The sequence below is a fragment of the Bicyclus anynana genome, chromosome Z (assembly GCF_947172395.1).
Source record: "Bicyclus anynana chromosome Z, ilBicAnyn1.1, whole genome shotgun sequence".
Lineage (NCBI taxonomy): Eukaryota > Metazoa > Arthropoda > Insecta > Lepidoptera > Nymphalidae > Bicyclus > Bicyclus anynana.
Window position 1 is genome coordinate 11,544,185 of NC_069110.1, and position 27,691 is coordinate 11,571,875.

The window sequence follows — 27,691 nt, forward strand, 5'->3', positions numbered from 1 at the left end:
AATCAACCACCTACTTCTGAATATGAAGAATCTACCAACTTAAATACCTACACAAAATACTTATTTTTGACAAAATTAAGGTTGACCTGGAAACACTATTTTAATTCAATACAGGGTTTTTTGTTTATTTTTTGAATATCGAGAGAAATATTAAGGTTTTAAGTTGATAATGGTGATAATTAGTTGAAAACTTAGAATTAAAACCAATTGGCGAAAAAAAGAAATTTTGTATATACTAAAACGATTTTAAAAATTGTAAAAAAAACTTATTTTATCAATATAAAACTACATTAACTGTGACTGTCATAGGGACTACATCATGAGAAAAAAAACCGGCCAAGTGCGTGTCCAGTCACACGCAGAGTAGGGTTCCGTAGTTTAATATAGCATTATGTAATGCACAAAAATACCAATAACGATACCCTACATCATGGGATGGACGATAAAAAATTCATCGTCACTTTGCATGAAGGGAAGGAACCCTATTTTTTTTTTAATTATCATTTTACCATAATTATAGTTTATTATGAAACACGGCTAAAACTTGGAGTATGCCCTACTAGAAAAGATCACACGTAATTTTTCATTTCACGTTCTTTGGTTAATTACTACAAATATGTTTATATGTGTACCTACTGTATGAATATACTTCTTGTGCATATTCTGACATACGTATTGTGTATAAAATGATTATACTTTAGTATTATATTGTGCAATTGCGAACAAGGGAGGTATATTATACAATTAACCAAACAGTACCTACTAACGAGTGGTTGTAAGTTTCTCTGTTTACGCAAACGACTTCGTCGGCTCTTAGGCCTCCTTAATCCGGCACTAACACGACCGGTGAGATCAGGCAAAGAACCGACGGCTTTATGTGCTCTCTGAGGCACGGGGGTGTACTACCCCCAACTTCTCAACTCCAGGCTTCTATTAAGATTTTTCTTGTAAGAAAAATCCCAATAACCTATTTTTTTTGTTGGCCTGACCCGGGATTCGAACCCTGGACCTCATTGTCATTGTTGATATAACTAATCATCGAACATATAACTTGGCTCAGACCAATCCTATAATGTTTGTTGACTATTGCTCCAAATGGGCAGTTCTAACGACACTTAACATATTTTTGTTGGACGGCACTTTAAAAAATCAACTTATCGTTAGAATTTGACAAATCATCGAAACTGCATGACTTGACTCAGATATATTTTAAAACGTTTATGCCATAGTAACTATTTCTGCAAAAAGCTAATTATATCATTCTTCATCATTATTAACCCATATTCGGCTCACTGCTGAGCTCGAGTCGCCTTACAGAATGAGAGGGGTTAGGCCATTAGTCCACCACGCTGGCCCAATGCGGATTGGCAGACTTCACACACGCAGAGAATTAAGAAAATTCTCCGGTTTCCTCACGATGGTTTTTCATTCACCGTTTGAGACACGTGGTATTTAATTTCTTAAAATGCACACAACTGAAAAGTTGGGAGGAGCATGCCCCGGACCCGGACCGGATTCGAACCCACACCCTCCGAAATCGGAGGCAGAGGTCATATCCACTGGGCTATCACGGCACTGTAACAGTAACTTGTATCAATTAATTTTTTGGTGGGCACTTAAATTGAAGTGACGAATTATCGAACCTGATGATCTCCTTTAGTACATGTAGGTAATTCCTTTTTTTTTAATTTTTAAGACTATTTTGGGGTGGATCTAATAACTGAAAATTGCAAGATCAATAATAACTATTTATTTATATTTTCATAATTTTATATAATGACTAGACTAGAGCTAAATCTATTGAATAAAATCATTTATTGTAAATTACGAGTAAATACTGTATTTGTAAATAATGTTAAAAATAAAAAACATCATCTTCATAATTACATAGTACATGCTCACAACATGTTTCATAGATACAAAACATATTATGATCTATATAATTTTTCCAAATATTATGTTTGAAAGTCCCTACAAAAGGCGCATGTCCTGCTGTGGACGTCCATTAGCTTTTATGATAATGATGATATATTTCTTTTTAGTATCATTAATATGTAATTAATTACATATGTTAATGTATGATTATGAGAAAGATAATATTATGCAATTAAAATAGGGTGTTTAAAATGGTAACAATAAAAAATATCATCATTAAAATTTCACAGTACTACATACCAGTAGCGAAGGCTGAAATGTTTTATTAGGTAACCCGATCATCAATTATTGTAAAGATTGTAAAGTAGTAATATATACCAATTTCGGGTGTGTAAAATAAATTATAACTATGAATATTTTCGAGAATCTATGATTTTGAAAGGTAAGCCGCTAGGAATCGGGTTATAGACTCCTCGCTACAGCTACATACAGTATATTCCATATGTAAAAAACAAGTATAATGATCTATATAACTTTTCTCAGTATTATAATGTATGATTATGCAAAACACATTATTATGCAAATAAAATATGGTGTTCAAAATGTTTACAATATAAATAACATCATAATTACATAGTATGACTTTGTACTCCTAACATATTCTATAGAAAAAAATTGTATTACATGTATGATTACACAAAAGACAATATTATGCAAAAATATATGGTGTTCATGTTAACAATAAAAAATATCATCATAATTTCATAAAGTATTTAAAAACAAACATGATCTAACTATATAAAAAATTGTGTGACAGAGCGTAAAGACACTAGTAATTTAAATAAAGATCATATAAATAAAATAAATATTGAAAACATAAAACTATTCATATTGATAAAGCCTGTTTTTATTTTGTTAATATAAAAGCTTTTATTAATATAGATAGTATTATGATTCATGTAATTTATGTTCATAAGAATATATTCAAAAACATTACCATCCTTCTGACACAGTCGGGTAAAAATAAATCATAAACTTCATAGATGCAGAACAGAGTTTTCATACATGCTGTGACCTGACCGTAAACTTCCATGTCCACAAATAACCTAGTGTTTTATTGAAAGCTTGTAAGGCTGCAAAAATCTGATTGAACTTTTTACTTTTAACACAAAATATTTGTGTAATTCATCTTTTCTTGAGGTTTAAAGTGAATTTTAATAGACACAATTATTCAAGAAAGACTGCACTTGTCAGTTTTATTCAAATTAACTCCATTCATCACATGGTTTATTTTTTAACAATAAAAAACATGAAACTAATAATTACACCTGATAAAGTTAATAAGTAATAAATCTGTAGTGTAAGTTTATTAAGTTATTTATCTGTGGCAATGACACACAGATTAAAAAGATAGTTTACAGTGACAATTGACTATTTGTTGCATATTATCTCTGTATGGTTTAAAGCCTGAAAGGGCTAGAACCTCAAACAGTTTAAAAAGTAAAAGGATTTTACAGGCAAATTAACTGTAACTTTTATATATTCTGCTTCAAAAAAAGATGTTATAGTTCTAATTAAATCATTCAATAATTAACTATTTTTTCATATATTCAACAAAGGACATTTCAATGTTAAGTGTGGCTTGTTTGACAAACAGTACATTTTCGATTTACATTGAACAATTTGCACTTTAATTTCCAAAAATACATGATTTATGTTATGTTGATACTAATTAACAATATGCAGCTATAAATGGAATTCTATTTTTAAACTATGACAGCTAATTTAATGAGCTTGTTTATCAGAAAATTTATTCAAAAAAAAAAGGAAGTTACCTAGTGTCACTATCCTTTTTGTTGGATATTAGATTCTTATTAGAATTACCATCAGCATCTGAGCTAGCAGCTTTGTGCAATTCATACAACTGGACTAACTGTTCATCATTCATATAATCCAACATTTCAGGTTCTAGATATTTACCAACAGTCTTCTTCTTGGCTTGATGTAATGGTTTTGTTTGCTTTGCCATATTAACAGCATAATTCTGTAAAACAAAGAAAAGACATCAATCACTCTAATATTATAAAGGCGAAAGTTTGTGTGTGTGTATGTTTGTTCCTCCATTGCACTATAGCTACTGCCGGGCTAGCATGGGCAAGGGATAAAATTTTTATCCACCCATTATATCCACTGACTAAGGATATAAATCCACCCGTCATAGCATGGCCACAAGGGAAAGACAAATTAATCCCCGATTGACATTACGCGTGGAGATCTTTTCCTCGACTATGGCATATGGAGTGGATAAAATGATATACTTTGGGACTTTTGACATTTAAACGCGATAAATTTATCCCTGTGAAGTTGATGTGGGGATAAAACTTTACTTAAAAAAACAATTTTCTGTTGTTTTTTCTTGTTGTTTCTTGTCTCGCATGTTTTGGTCTTTAACAATTGCTAAAAAGTAGGGGTGGTGTAAGGGTGGGGTAGGGGGGGGTTGGTGTAGGGGTGGGGGAGGGGGGAGGGGGGTTAGGGGCGGGGTATGGGTGGGGTAGGGTAGGGGTGGGGTATGGGTGGGGGTGGGGTAGGGGTGGGGTGGGGGGGTTAGGGTTGGTGTAGGGGGGAGGGGGGTTAGGGGTGGGGTAGGGGTGGTGTAGGGTTGGGGTAGGGGGGGTTAGGGGGGGTTAGGGTTGGTGTAGGGGTGGGGGAGGGGGAAGAGGGGGGGGGGTTAGGGGCGGGGTAGGGTTGGGGTGGGGGGTAGGGTAGGGGGGGTAGGGTAGGGCAGGGGTAGGGTAGGGGTAGGGCAGGGGTAGGGTAGGGGTAGGGCAGGGGTAGGGTAGGGGTAGAGGTAAAGAAGGGTAGAGTAGGGATAGAGAACAAGTGCACTTATGTCAAAACGAAGCTTGACCGGGTCCGCTAGTATGATAGATACTATAGATACCTACTACAAACCACCGCAAAAAACAATCACTAAACAAAACAATGCCAACAGAAAACAGATAAATAATATGCACAAAAAAACCAAATATTATCAAATTTACGTTTATTTCGGACTATTAATATACCTAATGCCAATTTATAAGATGTATACAAATGGGTTGACAAGTCTTTCCCTCCGTTATATCCACCGGGGATATTATATCCACCGGCGTGCCCATGCGCGGTGAGTGGATAAAACGAGTGTGGGGGATAAACGTTTTATCCTCTCCCCGTGGATAAATTTCTCCCTTGCCCGTGCTAGCCCTGCTGAAGCAATTTGGCTGAAATTTGGAATGGAAATAGATTTCACTCTAGATTAACACATACTTTTCACTCTGGAAAAATCCATGGTCCGGTAGTAAAATGTATAAATGATATGGCAGTATCTGTCTATAATTCCAAAATAATTTTGTGTGTGTGCATATGTCAAGTCTATGTGAAACTAAATCACAAACAACTACCTGCCTCACTGTCTCTGTTCATCTGGATAATCTCTTGAATGGCTAGAGAAATTTAAAAATTTAAACAACACTTTCACATGGGAGCAGAGGTTATTGTGATCTATATTTTTTCATATTGTAGTGGACACCTCAGCATACAGCAATCATAGAGAAGTATAACAGTAGGCTAGAAGTCTAATTAATAACGACACTAGTTTCCATTTTCATATAGAACTTGCTACAGTTGTAGAGAGAGCAATATTAATATATGTTTTACAATTAGCCGCTAGATGCTTTGGTTAAAAAACTGTGTTGCGTTGTGAGGTCTATGTTTAGCAGTGGACATCCAACGGCTGATAAAGATGGTGTTAATGTAGTCAATCCCATTTGAACCCTCGCTATACTTACAGTCCATTCCATTAGAAATATTCTAGCTTCAGCAGGATTACAATTTTTGTGGCGTTTGAACTCATCTCTGGCGTAGTTATCGCCCAGTATACGTAACTCTCCAGGCAACGCACGGTGAATTCGAAATATCAACTTGTATAGAAGTCTGACTCGCATAACATGGTCAGACGGAAACATATTAACTCACTTCTCTGTATAATCCTCATGAGGTATCTCTGCAAGAATTATAGGACTCTGGACACTGAATTTCAATTAATAATCTTAAATAAATGTTAATTATTATTTTTTTTTTTGGTTTAAAGAATTAAAGATTACAGTGTATTATTACGCCTACCGAATAACGTTTGATTTATCACTATCAGTGTGCAGTGTCACTGTCACCGCAGATTTGAGAATTTGAGATTAATAGATACAGTGTCACTGTCACTGTCACTGTCAAAGTCAAACACACAGATAACAAACACATCGCTTAGACTATCCACAGAATATAAACATAGAATGTTCGATTACTAGATCGAGGTTTTGCTTTTCCGTCCGAAGAATCGATTCTTTTTGAATATAGTTTTTATTACAAATTTGTTATAGCTATTACATTTGTTGTTCTCAATTGGTTTCTTCAAATATTTTAAAGGTAAGTAAGTATTTTAAAATATAAAATCAGTGTTTAAAAAAATCAAAATTGCTGACTTTAATTCAAAAATAAATAGTGCTATGCATTACTATGTCTAACGTTTTCGTGTCTATAGATTTACTTCTCTTTGGAGTTTATACTCTTTGCTAATATTAGTAAAAAATAAAAGATGGTGTCAACCATAGAGACTAGAGTACATTGAACTATTATCTATCTAAGATTGAATCATTGATTTTATGGGTGTTAACCGTGGGGGGATGGGTTTCAACAGGTATGACGTAGTCGTCGTGTAGCATTTGACGTTTGTGGTCTTAGAGATTAGAATACAAAATTTCATTTTGAATCTTATTATCTATTTAATCAGTTATAACATCAGTAGCGAATTACTTTAATATATTTTAAATGAATTGGTGGTGAATTTACCCTTGAAATGGGTTCTAAAAGCATTCCCGATAGGTGGATACCATACAAAGCATGTGGTAAAGTTATAGAAGGGACAAGGATAATTTGTTTTAAGGTTCCGCTTAGAAGGGTTGTACAAACAGCAGTTGTTAGTCCTAATGAAATATGGGATATAAAAACACTTCTGAAAGCAATTCCCAAGTTACGCGCCGTAATAGATCTGACCAATACGGCGAGGTACTACGATGCACAGGAATTAAAATCAGCGGGTATTCTGCATACGAAACTCTTAATGCCAGGACGAATAATACCACCGGCAACTACAGTGACACAATTCTTTAATGCGGTTGACACATATCTCGAAGTAGATAATGATTCTTTGATCGGCGTTCACTGTACCCACGGATTGAACAGAACTGGGTATATGGTTTGCCGCTACATGCGCGATCGACTTGGCATACCTGCAGCTGAAGCTATCAAACGATTCGAAGAAGCGCGTGGCTACAAAATTGAAAGGAACAACTATATCGCTGATATAATGGGCATGCCGCCACCGGCTCCTGTTTTTGGCCAAGAGACTATTGTAAAACCTATTAAGAGGAGTCAGGTTGAATATCAGTCACCCTTAAATGAAGACAATAATGAAGACGACGATAAAGACAATAATGAAGACGATGATGAAGACAATAGATCTGAATCAAGAAAGAAAAAATACTATGGATCGGGACATAGAAGAAATAGAAGAAAGAAATTTAAAGACAAAGAAAGTTATGCCACATCACGTCAATCATCTTATGTATATGATTACAAGTATGATTACTGAAGTGAGAACAATGTACAAACTGTACTGTGTTATTTTATTTTATTTTAAGTCTTCAATCGGCATAATACTATTTTCCTTGAATAAAAAATTGTAAAAATAAATGAATTAAAAATTGTAAAATTCCCACTACTTTTTAATCTTTCATTTATTATCTTCTTAAAAACTAAATATTAATGGCAATAATATTCTATATTAGGCTTGTATGAACGGCTGTTAAACTACTCAACATCACTGCCATAGTTCACTAAGTTGTTAAAGAAAGTTTACAATTCAAATATACAACTTGGTCAACCACAGTGTCAACACTCAATGGTCAATGTACTGTCAACATATTTTTATTTTATTATAAATTTGCTTTGATCTTTAATCGATTTTATTCTTATACAATAAAAATGCTAATTAATTTTTATTTGCTGAAAAAACAATATTAAGTATACACATCTTTTTCTAAATATAGACAGTATGAGTAAAAACCTTCTGTTCTGAAGCCAAGAACTCTGTGTTAAAATTTTTGGATTTCATTAATATGCCACTTCCAATACATAGAATTATAACTACGTACGTCTTAAATCTATGATTCAATACGTACACGTTAGTATTGTTTAATTTTAAATAAAAAGTTTCATTACACCAATAACAACTATAGTTTAATGAAGCTGTGTTATAAAGCCAACCTAATTATCATGCTCGCGCTCAGACTTATATCGACAATTAATTGTGTCTGGAGAAAGTTTGGCCCCTAGGATTGTTCTAGCTCCTTAAAAAAAGTATTAAAACAATTGTTTCTTGATATCTGCGATCAGACGTTAGACTATAAGCAGGTGAGTTTTGTGACTTAGGGACAGTTTCTGACAGGAGAGCCAGACCTCTGCCATCTTTGAGCTAGTGGTGAGGCGATTGGGTTGTCCAGTTAGCCTTTCTACAGTTTATGCTTTCTACAGTTGTTTTTGATTTTCTCACAGATAGTTGGCATTTCCAGATATTGGTGGGTTTCATCATTGTGAGTAAACCAAGGGGCATCAGTAATAGTCCTTAATATATTATTTTAGATCCGTTGGATACGCATTGCATTAGATTTAATGCAGGTGCCCCACAGTTAAATCCCGTAAAGCCAGATAGGTTTCAAGACTGCACAGTAAATGAGCAATTTGTTGTTAAGTCTCAGTGTAGACTGTCTGCCAAGTAACCAGAGCAGATTTCTAAACCTTGTGTTGAGCGCTTTAAACTTCATATATAAAGATGAAGCCTCAGAATGTAAGTAAAATTATGATTATTTTTTCCAAGCTTTAAAGCGTCTGTCAGAAATTACCACCACCAAATTTATCATTATGTAAATGAGTAGCAGTTTTGATTGTTGATTATTAACAACACTCCATAAAACATATATATATAAAATTAGCACTCAGACTTTAAGAAAAGTGAGTAAGGATTTTACATACCTGTAACACCTGTACACCTGTCTGTAAATTGGCCCTCGATCCTAGCTAGTGAGGATGCATACGTTTGGAGTATACTAAAATGATGATTCATCAATCATCAAGTGGTTAGAAGGTGAGAGGCTTCAATCACACAGTCTACACCCAATACCTGAGAGGTCTTGGGATTGAGTCCTAGTTGTTGGACAATTGTTATATCCAGTTAAAGCCTGTTATCTGTATGACGGGGTGAGGAGAAAGGGAATATTGATTATGCTTATAATGGAGTCAAATAATACATAAATTTGAAGTCGGCAATGTTTTTAAATTATTTTTTATATAAATAGCATAGATATTTTTAACAATATACCTAAATCACTTCATCCCCGCACCGAAACATTTCTGATTTTAAATAACAAAAAAAAACATGAGTTTAAAAAAAAATCATCAAAATTGGAGCTGTTTCTGAGCAGGTCGAGGGTAAATGCCCTATTGATTAGCCTATTATAGCTTATACTGATATTGCTAATATTCTTAAAAATAAAGCCATAATAAGTCTGTCTCTGTTGGCATACCCTCGACTCTGTTAGTTATATGAAGTTGTCATCTCAAGAGCTGATGCTGGGTTGTACCTATAGTAAGGCATCTCAGAATCGATACAGCCATACTGAAGAGCACTGTAGCTGCTGTACTGTAGAAGCTGTACTGTAATGGTAATGTGACATTACTCGAAATCCAAAATGGCGGCCACTTTTAAATTTTAGCTTCAGAATCTGCTTTCACCATTCATGTAGGATGAGTCAAAAAAATAGTAGATTGTTATACAAGGGGCTAAAAAGACCCATTATATACGAGGTATTTTTAGGGCCCGAGACGTACGGCGAGGCGAGGCCGCCTAAATAGAAACCAATTTAAAGTTTTTTATGTATTTTTCAAAACAATCAGGGCCTTACCTATAATGATTCTATTTTCGAATAAAACCTCCTCCGTTTTATAGTAGGCTAGTACTTGGCTAGTACTCGTAACAGACAAGAATTAAAAAAAACAAAATTACTTTAGCCCCTAGAGGCTAAAATGCTTGTTTAGCCCCGCTGTGGAGTGGTAATATGACAGTGTTTTTGAGCAAGAGTAGTGAAAAAGGTATTACACAGTACAGGACGTCCCATGTCTTCATATCTCGCTCTATTCGCAATTCAATAAAAATTAAATAAAAAAAATTAACGCATTCCACAGACAAGAACGCTGCATTTCATTCCAATTTAAACAATCAGGGCCTTACCTATAATGATTATATTTTCGAATAAAACCTCCTCCGTTTTATAGTAGGCTAGTACTTGGTTATTAATGGTCTAAGCTTGGCTAGTACTCGTAACAGACAAGAATTAAAAAAAACAAAATTACTTTAGCCCCTAGAGGCTGAAATGCTTGTTTAGCCCCGCTGTGCAGTGGTAATATGACAGTGATTTTGAGCAAGAGTAGTGAAAAGGTACATTTTATTGTTGTACTACTACACTACTCCACGTGATGGCGTTGCAGTCTTTTAAAAAAAATACAATTTACGAAAAAAAACCCTAAATTCTCGCACCCTATATTGATCATTAAAAATACTGGGAATATAAAAAAAAAACATATTCGAGTCGCCAGGTTTTTATTATCTAGACATTAAAAAATATAAAAATATAAGTGAACTTCAATAATCCGGCACTAATACATGAAATAAAATGTTTTGAATTGTGGAATTGATAATTCATGCCTGTAAGAATTTTAAAATGAGTGTCCAAACATTAACAATGTAAATAGTCATCAAGTTAAAATAAATTGGAATTAAAATTACATTTGTATTTATTATAAGCCCACCAACCCGCATTAAAGCAGCTTGGTGGGTGTGTTAACGATTTATGAGCGCTCGCCATAGTGGAGGGAAAGCTCCAAGTCTCTTTGTAGGCTTAGTTCTGCGCCATCTACTTTCACGAAGCTTTCATAAACCGTCATGCGACTTGTACTACTTCATTCATTTAAGCATTAATACTTACATGAATTCAATAAAAAATAATGATAAAATTTAAACCATTTAAAAACATCACTCTCCCCGCGAATAAATATTACATTAAAATAAGGAGAGAATGGAGTTTAAATTATTACATTTTCATTATAGCCAAAAAACTGAATTTACCCCATTGATTTCAAGGGTGAAAATTTACATGAACGTTAGGTATTGTAATGAAATGGTAAAGTTTTGCTAAACAAAATAATTTATCTCATTTATCTTCTTAATTTTCATGAAAAAATTTCACCTTTCATCCATGCATTAATTCTGAGAATTATGAATATATGTACACTGCAGAAATGCGTTGCACTGTCACCTTGTAGCAAATTGATACAATACTACTACCTAAGGAGTCTTTGTATGTTATTGTGCAATCACATCGTAGTCACATCATACCTATGTTGCTTTATCTTCCAATAACTGGCTACCCCCGTTTATTTTACACGCTAAAAGTAGCAAATAAAGCACGACAAAATGACAGACGAATGATTTGACAAAAAAATATATATCAAAAATTACAGAACGAATCAAGTTTAGTAATCTGTACAGTAATCTGCAAATACTAAGCTAAAATTACTTAGAAACTGAGAAATTTGATACTATTTTAAGTTTGCTAGAAAAAAAGAAAATTCATACTGATACTATAAATGCGAAGGTAAATTTGTCTACCAATCCAAACTAACCGAAATTCATCTAAATCGGTTAAGCCTCTTTAATCTTTTACTTGTAATCACAACAGTTACACTGTAAACCAAAGTCTCTAATCTAAAGTGTTATGTAGCACATCTTCAATTGTTAGTAAATATTTTGTATTACAGTAGTGGCGTAGCTAGGTGACCAAGGGCCCTGGTGCAAATGAAAAAATGGGGCCATACTACTATTTCAACTGGTTATGTTTTATAAGGTATAAATATGAATTCTTTTATATATCTGAACAATGCAGAATACTTGATGATAAACGAAATAAAAGCTTATAAGGTCTAATTTAGTTGCCATGATTGAAGTCGGGTTGCAACCTGTCATATTCATTTTGAAAACGGGAGAAATTTTTGAAAGTTAAGATTTTCTTAAGTCATTGCACCGCCTGACCCCTCGGTAGCTACGTCACTGTATTACAGGTAACGAACGTGCCAGATTATCGAAATTACATGCTTGTTGTTATATTTTTTCCTGGATGAAAGCGTGGGTAAGGCAATGATTGACGGATGCTCGTTTTGAAGGATCCAACATGAGCATCCTCTCGAGTAAGTCCTTAAGTTGAGTTATCTTCTTAGCCTCTGGCGCAGGCAGTCGGTGGTGTGGAGGAGCTAACTCCGATTGTAGATCGCGTGTAGGCTTTATGCTCGACATTATGACAACTTTCTCCTGTAACAAGATAAAATATGTTGTAGACATGTCATCATCATCATTATCAACCCATATTCGGCTCACTGCTGAGCTCAAGTCTCCTCTCAGAATGAATGGCCCAATGCGGTTTGTCAGACTTCACACACACAGAGAATTAAGAAAATTCTCTGGTAAGCAGGATTTCCTCACGATGTTTTCCTTCACCGTTTGAGACACATGATATTTTATTTTTTAAAATACACACAACTGAAAAGTTGGAGGTGCATGCCTCGGACCGGATTTGAACCCTCCAGAATCGGAGGCAGAGGTCATATCTAGTGGCCTATCACAGACTATGTATGTATGTACGGTAGATATGTAATGTGGTAAGAGATGTAATGAAAGGTAAGAAATGTAGCCTTGGGCCCCTCATCATTAATACGGATGATATGGTACTTGTAGCTATGCTAGTATATAACATATGTTTTTGTAAATATATAAAGTCGCAAGAATAACAACATCTGTATAAGATGTTTTGTTCATCATAATGAAACTGAAAAAATGCTGATATGTGTGTTTAAATCTTCATCAGACATAGAACCTCATCTTTACTTTTGATAAATCTGTCGAGAGATCAATTCTGTACATGAAATATATTTCCAAAATAACTATCAATGGGTGATTAGTGGTCGATACTGATGACCAAAAATGCAATCAGTAAAATTTTTGTCTGTTTGTCTGTATGTTTGTTATAGAAACAAAAACTACTCAACGGATTTTAACGAAACTTGGTAAACTAATTCTTCTTAATCCTGGGCAGGGTATACTTTTCATCACGCTACGATCAAGAGTAGAGCAGTGAAGGGAAATGTTGGGAAAACGGGAGAAGTTACTCCATTTTTACAGCGATAATACTGTAAGGGCGGACGAAGTCCGCTAGTCCCTTTATTAGGGATTAAATTTTTGAAAACAGTCACTAATCACGAAATCTCGAAAACTACTTCTAAGATGAAATTAGGCAGGGAGGTAGTTTATAGTTAGTAGACGTACGATAAGAACGGATTTTTTAAAAGGTGGACATTGCTAATGTTGAATAAATCTCTCGAAAATCTTTGCATTGAAAAACCAGAGTTCATATAGATTCTTTTGAGATGACACGAGGATATGTACAATATACTGTATACACAGGGTAAACTTGTAACATCCTACATATAAAATAAATAAAATATTTAGTTAGTAGTTAACTTTCTTACCCTTTCTGTAACTCTGTCCAATTCATGGTACAGAAAGTTGCAGTTGCTGTCAAAATGTTGTTCTTTAAAAAGCCCCTTCTTGACTATCTTATTAGGCAATTTCCCCTTTAGATCCATAACATATTTTAACATCTCATTATTAGATTTTCCGACGAACATAATTTTGCCTGTCGACAGTTCATATATAGTACAGGCAGTGGACCACATATCAATACCATGGTCATATGGCACGCCGAGAATAATTTCTGGAGCTCTGTAGAATCTCGACACAAGGTATGGTGTTATCTCGTTATCAGTTATATGTGATGCAGCACCAAAATCACACAATTTCAACATCAATTTGCTTTCATTTACCAGAATATTATCCGGTTTTATATCTAAAACACAACATTTATTTGTAATCCAACAGAAGTAAATACGAGTAATAAATAATAATAATCTTGTGTATAATAATAATGATATGCACAACGAGATATCTCAAAATGGGAAAGACGAATGTCGACCAATAGCATCATTCAGAAAACATACATACAGAAATCGAATATATCGCTCTCTTTCTTGCAATGGGATTTAGTGGAGGTATTGCATGTACAAAACATGACAATATGTCTTAATATGTCTCGTACATCCATTTCACAAAAGAATTATGTAGTATCTGTGGGTTATCACTGATAACCCACAGATACTATTTTTAGAAACAGATACTCTTTTATACTTATCACATTACAATGGATTGCCAATATACTGCGCTATTTCATAATGCGCTGAAAGAATTGGTTTATGAAATGACAATGTATTAGCCCAGGATCCGTGGAGCATTATTACAATTGATGAGACGCTCAACTGTTATATTAACGAAAATTCTTGATTCTGGTAGCAACTGGTTTTTAAAATTCTGAGCGTCAGAACGAGATAATGTACCACGCAATTTGTAGAACAATGTGGCTGTTGAGTTGATTATTTATTAATTAAGCAACTATTACCTGCATGTAAGATTCCAGTCTTCTTCAACAACTTTAAAGCCAACAACATTTGCTGCGTGTAACTTCTCACAGCTTTTATATGAATCCCACTGTTTTTGCCATACTTTTTGAGCACTTCCCTCAAGTTCATAGAAAGTGGTTCCAATACCATACAAAGATGGCGTTTATGAAAGAAGTGCCGGAAGAGTCGCAAGCAATGGAATTTGTCTTCAGGGTCGGAGTCGTTCAATCGCTTAAGGATTTCTAATTCCCTCAATCCAGTTTTATGCCTAAAATAATAATAAAATTATGCATGCACAAACTGTTTAACTAAATATGTATAGAAAAATATATAAAGATAAAAAAGTCGTCATTAAAGATGAGCAATGACCATGATATAAAACACAATTTATTTTACCCACAATTAAATGATAAGAATCTGCTAGAAGTTGGGGCACTAATAGTTTATTTGATGGTATGTCCTACAAATTATTTTTATAATACAAATGACTTTTATTTTTTAACCAATCTCAAAAAAAGAGATTCTCAATTCGTCGGAATCTTTAATTTTATTTTTGATTTTTTTCACGAGTAGGGTATGTTCTCAAAAACACCAGGACTGATTTGGAAAATTCTTTTTCGTTTGAAAGGCTCCCAGGGTAGCCTCATAAACAATTCATAATACTGCAGCAGTCGCAATACATTTAAATAAAATTTAAATGTCTTTCCGTGATTTTAAGATGACTTATTACTTGTACATGATTTGGTATCAAATAAAAACAAATAATCAAAGTTTTTGTCTGTCCATCTGTCTGTCTTTCTGTTTGCCCGGGCTAATCTTTGGAACGGCTGAACTGACTTTCATTGGAAGATAGAGGAGGTTGTGGAGCAACATATAGGCTATTTTTTATCCCGAAAAATTATTGGTTCCCGCGGGATTTGTAAAATCTGAATTTCAAGTGAACAAAATCGATGGTGATAAAAATTAAATAACTCACATAATTTCATTATTTCTAATGATTTTGACAGCAACATCTGTGTTTCCGCGAGCCTGATCTCGAGCTCGTATTACGTTTGAAAAGACACCCTGCCCTGTGTAACCATACACAGCATACCTGTTGTCTAGTATTTCACCTATTCGGACCCTGAGAACACATACAACAATATATAATATCTAGTAAACCAAATTCAAAAAAAAAAAAAACTTTAAAAATGTAAAATGTAAACTGTAAATTTTTTGTAATTTATATACTTGGAAATAAAGGCTATATTATTATTATTATTATTAAACCAATTTCAAATCCAATCACTCAGAAATGAATTTGAATGGAATGGAATATCCGCAGACGAACCAAATTCACTGAAATAACTCAGCGAGTCGAGAAGTTGAAGTGGCAATGGAGATGATTATGTTGATGATACCAATTTCAAATATATTTTTTTTTAATTTTAAATATGACATACCTGTAATAGCCTTCTGCATCGTCCCAGTTATCTGTAAGAGATGGGTTTTCTAAAGCATTTTTACTTCGCAATTTTCCAGCATTTGGAGTCTGTAATACAAAACAACTCATTAGAAAACAAATACATACTTTATATTATTTAAATGAGCATCTCAAAAAGTCACAATTGAAATACTTACATCAACACTGTCAAAATTGTCCTGGTCTGCAAACATGTCCCATTCACTGCTTCGGAGAGGTTTCTCCGATCTATCAGATGTTTTGGATTCATTCTCAGTGTTTTTTATTATATCACTGCTCTTTTCGTTCTTTATGTCAGCAGATAGCAGACTTGATTTAGACTCTAAACTGATACATTTTATTTCAGTAGACACCTTAATGTCAGAAGTAGTGTGGACTTTAGCTTGTTTGGCTTCAGTTGCGGCTTGATTTTTGTCTGTTGCAGAATCGCTGTTAATGCATTCCAATCTCTAAAAAATTATCATTGTAATTAACATAAGAAACTTGTCAAGTTTTACAAATTTGGTTGAAATATTTTTAAATAAAAGTGGATACCAAAGATTTTTTATTAGAGATAAGTCGTCGTTCCCGGAGAATAAAACCGTAATTGCATAAAGTTATCAGGAAAAAAAAACCAGTTTTTGATGATTGTTGACAAAGTAATAGACTTAGATAAAATTGAGAACGCCTAAATGCAAGCAAATTTTTTAGCTTTCGTCAATTTATATTGACAAAAGCCCGGATGTAGGATAAAGCCATAAATAAAAAAGAAACAGTTACTGAAAACAAATCACCATCTTGTTTTTGAAATGTCATTCGCTGTACAGCCTGAGCGAGATTCATTATGTACTAATTGTACTATGCACTTGCCGTTTTATCTTGTAGGTTTTAGGCAAGTGATGATGACTTACGCGTAGCGTCCGGGAGGTTTTGAACGAGAATAAAATGGTGCCGGAAGACAATAATGAAAAAGCGATGATGACAGTTTTTTAAATTGTATATAAATTAAGAGTACACTAATAGTAAAGCAATTTTGTAAAAGTAACAAGGATCATTACTTCGGAGCTACAGGGATTTAAAGGGTCAGATTTGCGGCGCTGCCGCAGATCCCTGAAAATCGCCCCATACAAAATGGCACGAACTTATGACGTCGTAGGCAATTAATGATCGTTAGATTTGTATGGGCATTTAAACAAAATTACTAATATCTTTGTTATTTCTGCGTTTATGTTTATAGTTCAAATATTAAAAATTGTAATATTTAATGTAAGGAAGCTAAAACTGTATGAATTTTCATCTAATTACGATAAAATATTTTTAGTAGATTTTGAAATTTTATAATCTTATTTATTTTGCAAATATGCAGTCGATCTTTGCTTTTTATGTATAAATTAGTTAACATTGATCTTATTTACCCGAATGTATCATAAAAATCAATATATTCAAACCTAGTCATCATCCCCATTGTTTGTATACATACATTATAATGTAAGTAAATACAAAACTGTGCTGTGCGCCGTAGCTAAATTCGGATTACTTTTTGCTGTGATTTGTAGGCACGTATCTAATAATAGAAAATCTTTGGTGGATACAGTTACTGATATTTCGACGACCGCTCTGGCGCAGTCAGTAGCGCTCACGTTCTCAACAGAGAGGTTCTGGGTTCTATTGCTAGTTCAGATCAGATAAGGATTATACATTTTCTAAAAAAAATACATATAATATATACAGGTCATGAAATTATTTGTCATGTTAGTTCTTGCCAAACAACATTATCAACATATTTGTGAGGACTGTACATAAAAGTAACAACTATAAACCTTCAGTAGTAGTTCCCGCTGTTTCCTTCTTCTTTCAATGATCTGTTCTTCAGTTTCTTCCTCATCATCAGTGTTGATAGATATGTCTAATTCTTCATCGCTAGAGCTAGGCACTATTTGAGCTACTTCATTTGATGTGTTCTGAAACAAACAAATTCTAGAGAATTAACATTAAAGTCAATTAGCATTTAGCACTGAGCATCGGGTTGAGCCAGCTGAAAAAACAGTCAAGTGGCAAATTGAGTCCAAGGGTCTAAAGCCACAAGACATAAGACGTTATTATATTTTGTTGCATCATTATTCATCTCAAGACTAATTATGGCATATATATTATTTATTTATTATGACATATATTATATAATTATGTATTCACAATACACATACCTCGCGATACATTATAAAAATAATATGAATAATGATGAAACGATATATAATATATGATCAAACACACTTCCAAGTGAAGTTCGATCCTTATTATATGTGTAGCTTTATTAGAGTATATGATCACCCACCCTACCAGAAGCTCTCCCAAATAATAATGGAAAGTTTGTACAAATTACAATGTATTCCCTTAAACAATGAGCGTTTTCCAACATAGAGATCTGAGGTGGCATTACGTGTAATATCGGAATTACATTTTTGTCTTACCTATTTTAATTTCCTTGAAAATTGTGCCTTAAAAATAAAAGTTACCTAATAAATAGGGAAACTACATCGTAAAAATCATATATTCTAATGAAACAACTCATATAATAAAGTCACTTGGAAGTTTGTTTGATCATAATATATTATTTTGTATCAATTTTACTTACTATATTTCTTTCTCTGTTTTCCGATCTAGAATATTTATCTCTGTCGCGCGAAAGACCTTTAGTTCTATCTCTACTACGTTCACGTGACCTGCGATCGCGATCTGAGAATCTCCTATCGCGGCGTGCAACTGGAGATCTATCCCGTGATCGTCGACTGCGAACTGTATGCCTATCAGGTAGTTTTTGTTCTGAAGATCGACGATCTCTATCGCGATCCCTGTCTCTGTCACGCTCTTTGACACGCATCCTCTCACGTTTTTTTTCACGTTCTCTATCGCGTTCTTTGTCACGCTCTCGTTGCCTCTTTCTTTCTTTTTCACGATCACGATCTCTTTCTCGCTCACGCTCTCTTTCACGCTCACGTTCTTTTTCACGCTCACGCTCTCTCTCTTTTTCTGCCTTTCGACGTTCACGTTCTTTGCGTTCACGATACTCTTTTTCTTCAAACCTCTTCTCCATTTCTTTTCTACTTTCTCTATTAATAATTTCTCTTAAATCCTCTTGTCGTCTGAAAGATTTTTCTTTAATGTGCTTGTGTTTACTGCTTTTTTTGAATTCCAAATCATTTTTTTTATCCTTTTTAGTAATAGGAGATTTCATTTCGTCATCATTAAGGCAAATAACTTCATTAGAAGATCTTTTATATACTTTTTCGTCATCACTTTTATCAGAATAGTAAGCAACTAGACGAGCTTGCAACAGTTCTTTTTGTTTCATCAATTCTTCAAGGTCCAAATCGTCTTCTACATCTAGCTCAGGACTTGCACAGTCCTCCTGATAATTCTCTGCTTCGGAATTGGATGATATAATTTCTAAAGTATCATCCTTCTTTTGTGTGAAGTCATTTCTGCTACTGCTACGTGATTTTGTCATGGCTGTGTTACCATTTTTAGGTTTAGAAGTTTTTATACTATCCATTAAAGGAGTGTCTAGTGAAGAATCATTTTTTACTGGTTTGTTACAAGTCTTAGATTTTTTAATTAGTTCTTCAACATCAGATAGAGATGTTTCACTTTCTACTTTTGGATTTTCGAACTTGTCCTTTTTGGATTTCTTTTTTTTCTTATGGGTTTTTTCTTCCTTATCATTTGATTCTCTTTTATGTTTTTTATGCTTTTTACTTTTTTTTTTCTTTTTACTCTCAACATCCCCATTAGCTGATTTATCTAATTCAACTTTAGTTCTGAAACAATATAAATTAATATATGGTACTTACAATATTATTTGACAGATTTCTCTTGTTTTCTTTTCCATTTACTATATATTCCACAACTCTGTAATATTATTTGTATATCAGCTTATAATAATTATAGCAAATAATAACTATTTTTATATAAAAACCAAACCTTGTTTTTATTCCAGGATGGTTTGTAATTTGAATATCAACATTTAGAAATAACTTAGAGGAAATCATTTTCATACTAAGAGGAAGCAATTATTGATTAATTAAAAGAAGAAGGATCAGCAACAAGTTGTATATTAAAGATGATTTTTAGGATTTCACTTGACAGTGTAAATTGCACAAACTGTCAGTGAAGCTTTCAGTACTATCAATATCATGGAGGTTATATTGGTTTCTAAGTGTGTTGTGCTGGCAACTTTCATCGCATTTTAATTTTTTTTGCGATCATTGGTCTACTATAACCATTGTTCTTGGTATATAATAGTAGTGTATACCAAGATCAATGAAAATAATATTGTTTTGTTTAAATAAATGTCATGATTTGTCATTAATTTAGCAGTAACGTTATTTAAAAGAAAATGCATGTTGAAATGCCAAATTTCAAGTTTGTAGCATAAAAAAATTAAGGATTTTCATACAAACTTGTGAGAGCCTCTAGACTTCTTTAATCCGGCTCTATCGCAAAATCCATTATTAGCAGATACCTACTAACTACGGACTACCTTCCTGCAAAATTTCATCTTTGTATGTCAAGCGGTCAACAACCGAACATTATTTTCCCCGTTTTGGCCACATTTTTAATTGGTGCTTTGCTCCTATTGGTTGTAGCTTGATGTTATGTAGCCTTCCTAGATAAATGGGCTTTTCAACACAAAAAAAAATTTAATTTTAACCATTAGTTCGTCAGTAGGTAAGTCAGAAGTACGAAATAGCCTATAACAGGTGAGCAAACGTTGTGTTATGACGTCACGTACAATATCGCGACCGTTAGCGGGAGTCGATATTTATGCAAGCTTTGAATGCATGTAAAATCGTAACTATTTGGTATTTTTAAAATAAAACAAAAACTAGTGTATCTGTATATATAAAAGCTCTAATGTAATGAAGTTTTAAATGATTTTGCGAACCTAGTAACATTATTCATTACGTTCTTCCAAAGAAACACAATATAAGAAAAAAACAAAAGAAAACATTTATTTAGACTGCTATTTTTTTATCTGTCATAATGAAAAAGCAAAAGTATTACACCCTACAGTCAAAGAAAAAAATTCTTTTGTTTTTTTTGTTATTTTTAAGTTTGAATAATTACTGAAACAGTATAATAAATATGCAATAAAATATATTTTTTTTTTTACTTTTATATTGTTCTAAAACCAACATATATTTTTTTCAATATTTCCTTTTTATAACAATTCTCATTTACCAAACTTCCTTAAAAAAAAACAGATCTGTACCAAGATATAAAAAAATCAATTTTATAACATTTCTCATTAAAATATACATACAAATACACTATTTATATCCACCTCCTTGAACTTGCTTGACAATATTATTCTAATAGACACAAAGGTAAGCATGACAGAGAAAACTATAGCATTTTTGAGCTGCTGTGAAATTATTAACAGAAATATATAGGGCTATCCTAAAGTTCAATCCTTGGATTTACCACATGATGGAATAAAATATTTAAGTCAAGTACTTACTCATTGCCCATTTTCAGGAAATTGTAAAACCTGGAAAGTAAAAACATTTTTATTTATTTTTATTGGATCACAAACAGATATTATATATTATGTTGATGCAATGATAATGACTGCTTAAGAAAAAAATTGTGAAAAAGATAAAAAAATTATCAATTAACTGGTACATAACTTGGAAGGAGAACACCCCATCACCATGGTTCACTATGTTCATAATTATGTCAGAATCACCAGACATGAACAGTGAATAGTTAATTTATCGAGCTATTCTGACAAATCTAATTAGTACCACTAGCCAATGCTTACAAAAATAACTTCACTTAAGTTTCTATTAGAGAATGAAGTTGTATTGTAAGTACAATAGTGAGTAGATTTAAAATGGGAATTATGAACTATTTATTGTCTGTTAAGAAATACTAATAATATGTATGATTTTTTTGGAAATTTATTACTAGGTTATGGTTACTTAGCCAACTATTAACATCTAATATATAAAATTCTCGTGTCAGTTTTCGTTGCCACACTCCTCTGAAACGGCTTGACCGATTTTGGTGAAATTTTTTGTGCTTATCCGGTATCTATGAGAATAGACCAACATCTATTTTTTATACCCCTGAGGGTAGGGCAGGGGTAGGGTAGGGGTAGGGTAGGGGTAGGGTAGGGCAGGGGTAGGGTAGGGGTAGGGTAGGGGTAGGGTAGGGGTAGGGTAGGGGTAGGGTAGAGGTAGTTGAAAGTTTAGATCGAGTTTCACGCGGACGAAGTCGCAGGCGTTTGCTAGTATTTTATAAAATATGATTTATTTTAAGATCTAAGCCCTCAATATTATTGCATTTGGTTTGTATATAAATGTTGTCTACAAACAATATGCACAGATTCTGCAGGATCTTCAGAAGATTGTTAAAGCATAGCAGAAACAGGATGCTTCCACATAGACTTCATTATTGTTATCCAATTGTATGTATTCCATATTTTCTGATAGTCATTAAAATCAATGGTTTTATAGTGAAAATTTTCAAACAACACCTTAAGAAGCTTTTGCTTAACTGTTGGATCAAGAGTCAGATACAGAAGGCAGTGATTCTTGAGACTGCACTGAACGGAATCTCTTCATAATAATATGAGCAGAATTCAGCAAGAGGGTTGAATTTTAGTTTTGTAAATATTTAATACAGTCTTGGATTATATTTTATTAATGTAGATAAAAATTTTAATAAAAGAAAGAATTTTTTTAATAAATAAATGACAAAAAACAAACAAAAGCAAATGCTACTATTATTTTATACCACAGTAAAGAATAATACTTTGTTTAATAATATGAATACTACAGTATACAAAATCTCTGATTATTTCCCGCCATTTATGTACTTATATGAAATGTTTAATAATATGAAGAGGTTTTGATTGTTCTGTTTGAATTGAAATGTCTGAAATTACAAGACTATTAGAATCCTACATTGTCACCAATATCCCTAGTTCCTACATAAACTACGCGGGGCGTCTGCTAGTACGTAATATGTTGTTATTTTATATCTATTAAACATAATAATACTAATGAGAATCTAAAATAACCAACATTTTAGAGCATAGACAAGATATTTTTTTAACTTTGTAACTAATTGGTAATGCGGTATTACTTATTACGGGTTACTTATTATCAGTAATCAAGGGAATTTTTGATCAACAAAGCACCTTTTGAAAACACTAGCTGTTGTAACCTCGAATCAACAAGAAACCGTACCTAGCGATAGCGGAGTTCCAATAACACTATTAGTATAAAATCTTAAAAGTACGATTCTACGTCATTAATTACTAACTTTAGGTAATAAATACAATAACTTTACTATGTATATTTCAAGGAATATTTAATTTCTGAACAATATCAATAAAACATACCGTCCTTTTTCCAAGTTGGTTTTCTTTTAGTTCTGGAGACTGAATGGGTTTTTAGTGTATCAATTTTGTTGGTAAAATAGCTGTGACATTATTTTTTTTTATTATATTGACTTGTGGCCCTGAGTTCAAGCCTTTTTGAGCCTTAATAAATATTATTATTAAAAGCTACGTTCCACTTGGCTTTCTTAAATATTACTCAAACCATTACAGTCTTTATCGTTCCACTTGCATGTGTATGTCGGAAAAAATTACATCTTTCGCAACCAACATGCACCTTTTTAGATTAATACCCTAATTAAATCTATTGATATTTTTTGTCTACAATATAAATGTTGACATGCTCAGACCAATAACCATAAGACCTAGACGCGCTAAATGTTAGAGGCTTTACAAACTACTTTAGTATTCTAATCAAGTACGAACAATTTTTGGATTTACAGCCCAAAAATCGTTCGTACTCCACTAAAATACTAAAGTAGTACTGAACTAGACCTTACCCCGTCAGTCAAAAGTATAATTACGATCTTCATTTGTCGTCTGTGATCACGATCTGACGTGTTCTAGGGGCAGAAACTTCAGTACAGAGAATTTGAACATAGGATATGAATGCATGTGTTGGTTTTTTATTTTTCCTCAAATTATTTTAAAAGTAAGTAAATGTTTTAATAAACCTTAACGAAAGAAAGATTTATTAAACCATAACAAAAAATCCCTTTAGTTACTTTAGTTCAAAAATATTCCATATGCGGAAATAATGTCGCTGCTACGTCCAACATTTTACGTATCTATGGTTACTTAGATACGTAGAAGGTGTCAAAGGGTGCGATGCATTTCTCTAAGGCCCAAATTCATAGACAAACAAAGTTTGGCTATGGTTCGGCGTTGTTGAATGGTTGGCACCTGTCAAAGTGACGATTTGATCATAAATTATTATATTTCTTCTTCTGTTCATGTTTTGTGTCATTCCCTGTCCTGTTTGTGTATTAAATTTTTGTTGTAATTTTTATGTAATAAAGTTTGCTGTAAATTTATTGAGGTATGTTTAATAAGGATAAACTTGTTTAAGAATTTAATCGTTCAGTGTACAATAATAGAATTAATTATTGCACAATTCCAGGAACTTAGGCGTATCATTTACTGAAAATGGTCAGAGAGAGGTTCTGTTGTGATGATGAGACGGGCGAAGTTATAACCTATCAAGTGAACGATGAGACAGGAGAGCGAGCGCTGGTTAATAATTTACCTAAAATTTACGTTGACGACCGAATGTCTGACAATCGCAAACTCTTGGCATTTCCTACGGGATACGTGAACAAAAACAAAAAGTTTCGAGATCTCAAAGAGAAGATTATCACAGGCGCTAACACAACAAGTCCTAGGATGTTGCTAGTGATACCCACACTCCTGATTTTCCACAGTTTTGTTTGTGTGATACTAATGCTGCTGGAAATATTTTTGCACATCAGATGCCACAAGAAGAACAAAAATTTGAAAGATCCAAACTTATATTACAGAAGTCCATTCCATGTTATTACTGCTACCTTCTGTGGGTGGTGTCGTGAATGTGATATGGCATCCAAAATTGGGCAAATACAGGACAAAAGAAGATATAAATATGATTACCTTAGAGGTGCAATATAATTTATAATAAAAAAACGTGATTTATATACCTACTAGAAGATTATGTTATATCAGGGAAAAACATTAATTTATTAATTTATAATACTGTTTGGGTTTTTTCCTCATGCCTCAGTAAATAATAATTTTGAACATTATTGTGGTTGCACTTGTGACTTAATTGTACCTATAGTGATCAGTGGTGTGCACAAGATTAATAATTAGGGTAGGCAATCTATATACAAATTGTACAAAATGGAAAATATGACAAAAGAGAATTGATAAAATTTGTTTTATCAATTCTCTTTTGTCATAAACCCTCAGGGTAAGCAGTACATGTTTTCATCTATAAAGTGCACTTCACTGGCACATATTTATGGTTTACAATGTCTAAAACTAAAAAGTTTTTATATTAAAGCTAAAATGGTATTAATATGATTAATTAGTAAATTAAGGATTTTAACTGAAATATTTTGGGTCAGTAATGGTAATAGTAGATACTATATATTTATAAAGCATAATTGAATGTATACATTTGACACAAATTTCCTTTTCAGCATGAATTTCTCAGCTTAATATTAATAATTTTATCTCATTGGCTATGCTGTTTAATTATTGCAATTATATGTAATATATTAAACATACATTGACTTCAATATGAGGGTGTTACATTGCTCCCTTGTTGTGAGATCAAAAAATCATGAACTGGTAGTGGTATAAAATAAGTATATTCCTGCTCTGTTTTATTACTAACATGCATTTCAGTTGTGAGTTATTGGGTGAGAAAGAGATTTCCTATGGAACATGGTTTGCTAAGTAATTTTTTGAAATATATATAAAAATTATCAAGTTTCCTATTTTTCAGATAAACATAAGTTGTAAACAATATTAAAGTATAGACAAAATTGGTTGAATGATTTCAATGTTCATCAAACAGGTTGTTTTGTTACTGCATCCAAAATTGCAATAGTTACATTAAATATATGTTTCTGTATGGAGTAGTAAGTCTGTGGTTAAGTCACAATTTATATATTTTTTTAGATACTTATCCAGTAAGTAGTATTAAGTGGTGATTGGTTTTAATTATTTATATTTTTTATTATTAAATAAAACATTTTTAAATTATGCTTTGCATTATTTATTTACTGCTACATACAACATAACTATATAGCCATTTTTAGTTCACTTTTATACTGTGGTCCTTCGGAATGTTAGTCTCCCACGGCACAATAAGCTCTAAAAGTTCTATTCGCTTAGTTTGTTTGGACAAAAGGAAAATGTCTGGTCTAGATCTCGAAATAGCGACATCCGCTGCAATTTTATAATGTTTCTCATACATATCCATTAATAAAGTCCAATCAGGTGCAGAACCTAAGATTGAGTAAGGCTTACTTTATGACTGTTTGGAGATTCCCGAAGTATATTTTCTGTTTAATTTCTCTTGTTCTGTCTATTATCATATTATCCTGTTTTCTAATTGTATTTTAGACTATAGGAAAGGGAATGTGCAGTTTAGACCCATCACACTGCTCATACATTTTCTCAATATACACACATTTTTAGTGGCGCCGCAAGTTTAGTAGTTATATTGATATAACTTCAGGTTCAGCTACTTACTGTAAACCTGAAAAACCTGTCCATGTTATTTGCTAGGCACCTATAATGAAACCTGCTTAACAATGTTAGCTACCCATCTATAGTATCATTGCAATAGTCAATCAAGTTTAGCCAATTTAGCCAACCCAGTCAAGTTTAGCTTTGACTTATGTGCACTTCTTCCTATATATTATATATTTACCTTATATATCAATTTAATATTTGGTGCACTTCTTCCCTATCCCTACCCTACTCCTATACTACCCCTGAATTAGTTACAAAAAATAAATAAAGAACCGCTGGACCGATTTTTTTTAACTTCACATAAACCATCTGCTAAATAGTTCAAACAAAGCCTAAAGATTTGGTTTGGATAGGTGAGCCCGTTCTTGAGTTATAATGTTACAACAAAAAGTGCCATTGATATTTATATATATGCAAGAAAATAGTTTTCTTATTCTTTACAAGTTAGCCTTTGACTACACTCTCACCTGATGATGATGATGCAGTCTAAGATGGAAGCGGGCTAACTTGTTAGGAGGAGAATGAAAATCCACACTTCTTTCGGTTTCTACACATCGTACCGGAACGCTAAATCGCTTGGCGGTACGTTTTGCCGGTAGGGTGGTAACTTGCCACGGCCGAAGCCTCCCACCAGCCAGACCTGGACCAATTAAGAAAATCCCAAACTACCCAGCCGGAGATCGAACCCAGGACCTCCGTTTTGTAAATCCACCGCGCATACCACTGCGCCACTGAGGCCGTCAAATTTTAAGTAGACATCTATAACTTATATTTTTATGTACAGCCTTATTATTCAAACGGTTTACACTTGTACCGAATCGTAAATCTATGGTTTACACAAATAAACTTGGTTACCTTCTTGCAATTTAAAGCAGATGCCCCACGGTGTCACCCACGTAGTTTCCGTAGCAAGAATAAAATATAGCCTATTTTCATTAGGGATAATGTAGGATTCTATAGGTGAAAGTTTTTTGAAATGGGTCCAGTACTTTCAGAACCAAACAATCAAATCTTTCTTATTT

The 27,691-nt window shown here is 33.2% G+C and overlaps 4 protein-coding genes across 5 annotated transcripts; 2 read left to right on the top strand and 2 right to left on the bottom strand.

The window, feature by feature from the left end:
* Window positions 1–1,735: 1,735 nt before the first annotated feature.
* LOC112045855 (succinate dehydrogenase assembly factor 3, mitochondrial) lies at window positions 1,736–6,058 on the bottom strand. Of its 2 annotated transcripts, none has more exons than XM_024082207.2 (3): window positions 6,037–6,058; window positions 5,703–5,917; window positions 1,736–3,919 (listed from the first exon to the last, which is right to left on the bottom strand). In XM_024082207.2, exons 2-3 carry the CDS (start codon window positions 5,877–5,879, stop codon window positions 3,707–3,709), a joined length of 390 nt encoding a protein of 129 aa, XP_023937975.2. In that variant the 5' UTR covers window positions 5,880–5,917; window positions 6,037–6,058; the 3' UTR covers window positions 1,736–3,706. The 2 variants fall into 2 exon arrangements, with proteins under 2 accessions (XP_023937975.2, XP_023937976.2); XM_024082208.2 differs by having other exon boundaries at window positions 6,018–6,040.
* Window positions 6,059–6,554: 496 nt separating this feature from the next.
* Window positions 6,555–7,687, top strand: LOC112045851 (RNA/RNP complex-1-interacting phosphatase homolog). Its single transcript, XM_024082203.2, has one exon. The coding sequence runs from the start codon at window positions 6,764–6,766 to the stop codon at window positions 7,556–7,558; it is 795 nt and encodes a 264-aa protein (XP_023937971.2). The 5' UTR covers window positions 6,555–6,763; the 3' UTR covers window positions 7,559–7,687.
* Window positions 7,688–10,604: 2,917 nt separating this feature from the next.
* LOC112045835 (uncharacterized) lies at window positions 10,605–23,563 on the bottom strand. The gene is made up of 10 exons (XM_024082184.2): window positions 23,433–23,563; window positions 21,543–21,572; window positions 18,657–19,839; window positions 17,845–17,985; window positions 16,204–16,494; window positions 16,026–16,114; window positions 15,560–15,706; window positions 14,583–14,851; window positions 13,600–13,976; window positions 10,605–12,385 (listed from the first exon to the last, which is right to left on the bottom strand). Exons 2-10 carry the CDS (start codon window positions 21,551–21,553, stop codon window positions 12,179–12,181), a joined length of 2,715 nt encoding a protein of 904 aa, XP_023937952.2. The 5' UTR covers window positions 21,554–21,572; window positions 23,433–23,563; the 3' UTR covers window positions 10,605–12,178.
* Window positions 23,564–24,575: 1,012 nt separating this feature from the next.
* Window positions 24,576–25,073, top strand: LOC112045845 (uncharacterized). Its single transcript, XM_024082197.1, has one exon. The coding sequence runs from the start codon at window positions 24,576–24,578 to the stop codon at window positions 25,071–25,073; it is 498 nt and encodes a 165-aa protein (XP_023937965.1).
* The last annotated feature ends 2,618 nt before the right edge of the window (window positions 25,074–27,691 follow it).

Excerpts from the sequence above, each read along its gene's own strand:
- LOC112045851 (XM_024082203.2), top strand. The coding sequence starts at position 6,764 with ATGGGTTCTAAAAGCATTCCCGATAGGTGGATACCATACAAAGCATGT.
- LOC112045835 (XM_024082184.2), bottom strand. Across the intron at positions 15,707-16,025 it reads GATGCAGAAGGCTATTACAG|GGTCCGAATAGGTGAAATAC; the intron begins GTATGTCATATT and ends ATGTGTTCTCAG. Across the intron at positions 14,852-15,559 it reads ATTAGAAATAATGAAATTAT|GCATAAAACTGGATTGAGGG; the intron begins GTGAGTTATTTA and ends TTATTATTTTAG.
- LOC112045845 (XM_024082197.1), top strand. The coding sequence starts at position 24,576 with ATGGTCAGAGAGAGGTTCTGTTGTGATGATGAGACGGGCGAAGTTATA.
- LOC112045855 (XM_024082207.2), bottom strand. The coding sequence starts at position 5,879 with ATGTTTCCGTCTGACCATGTTATGCGAGTCAGACTTCTATACAAGTTG. Across the intron at positions 3,920-5,702 it reads TATTTCTAATGGAATGGACT|AATTATGCTGTTAATATGGC; the intron begins GTAAGTATAGCG and ends TTTGTTTTACAG.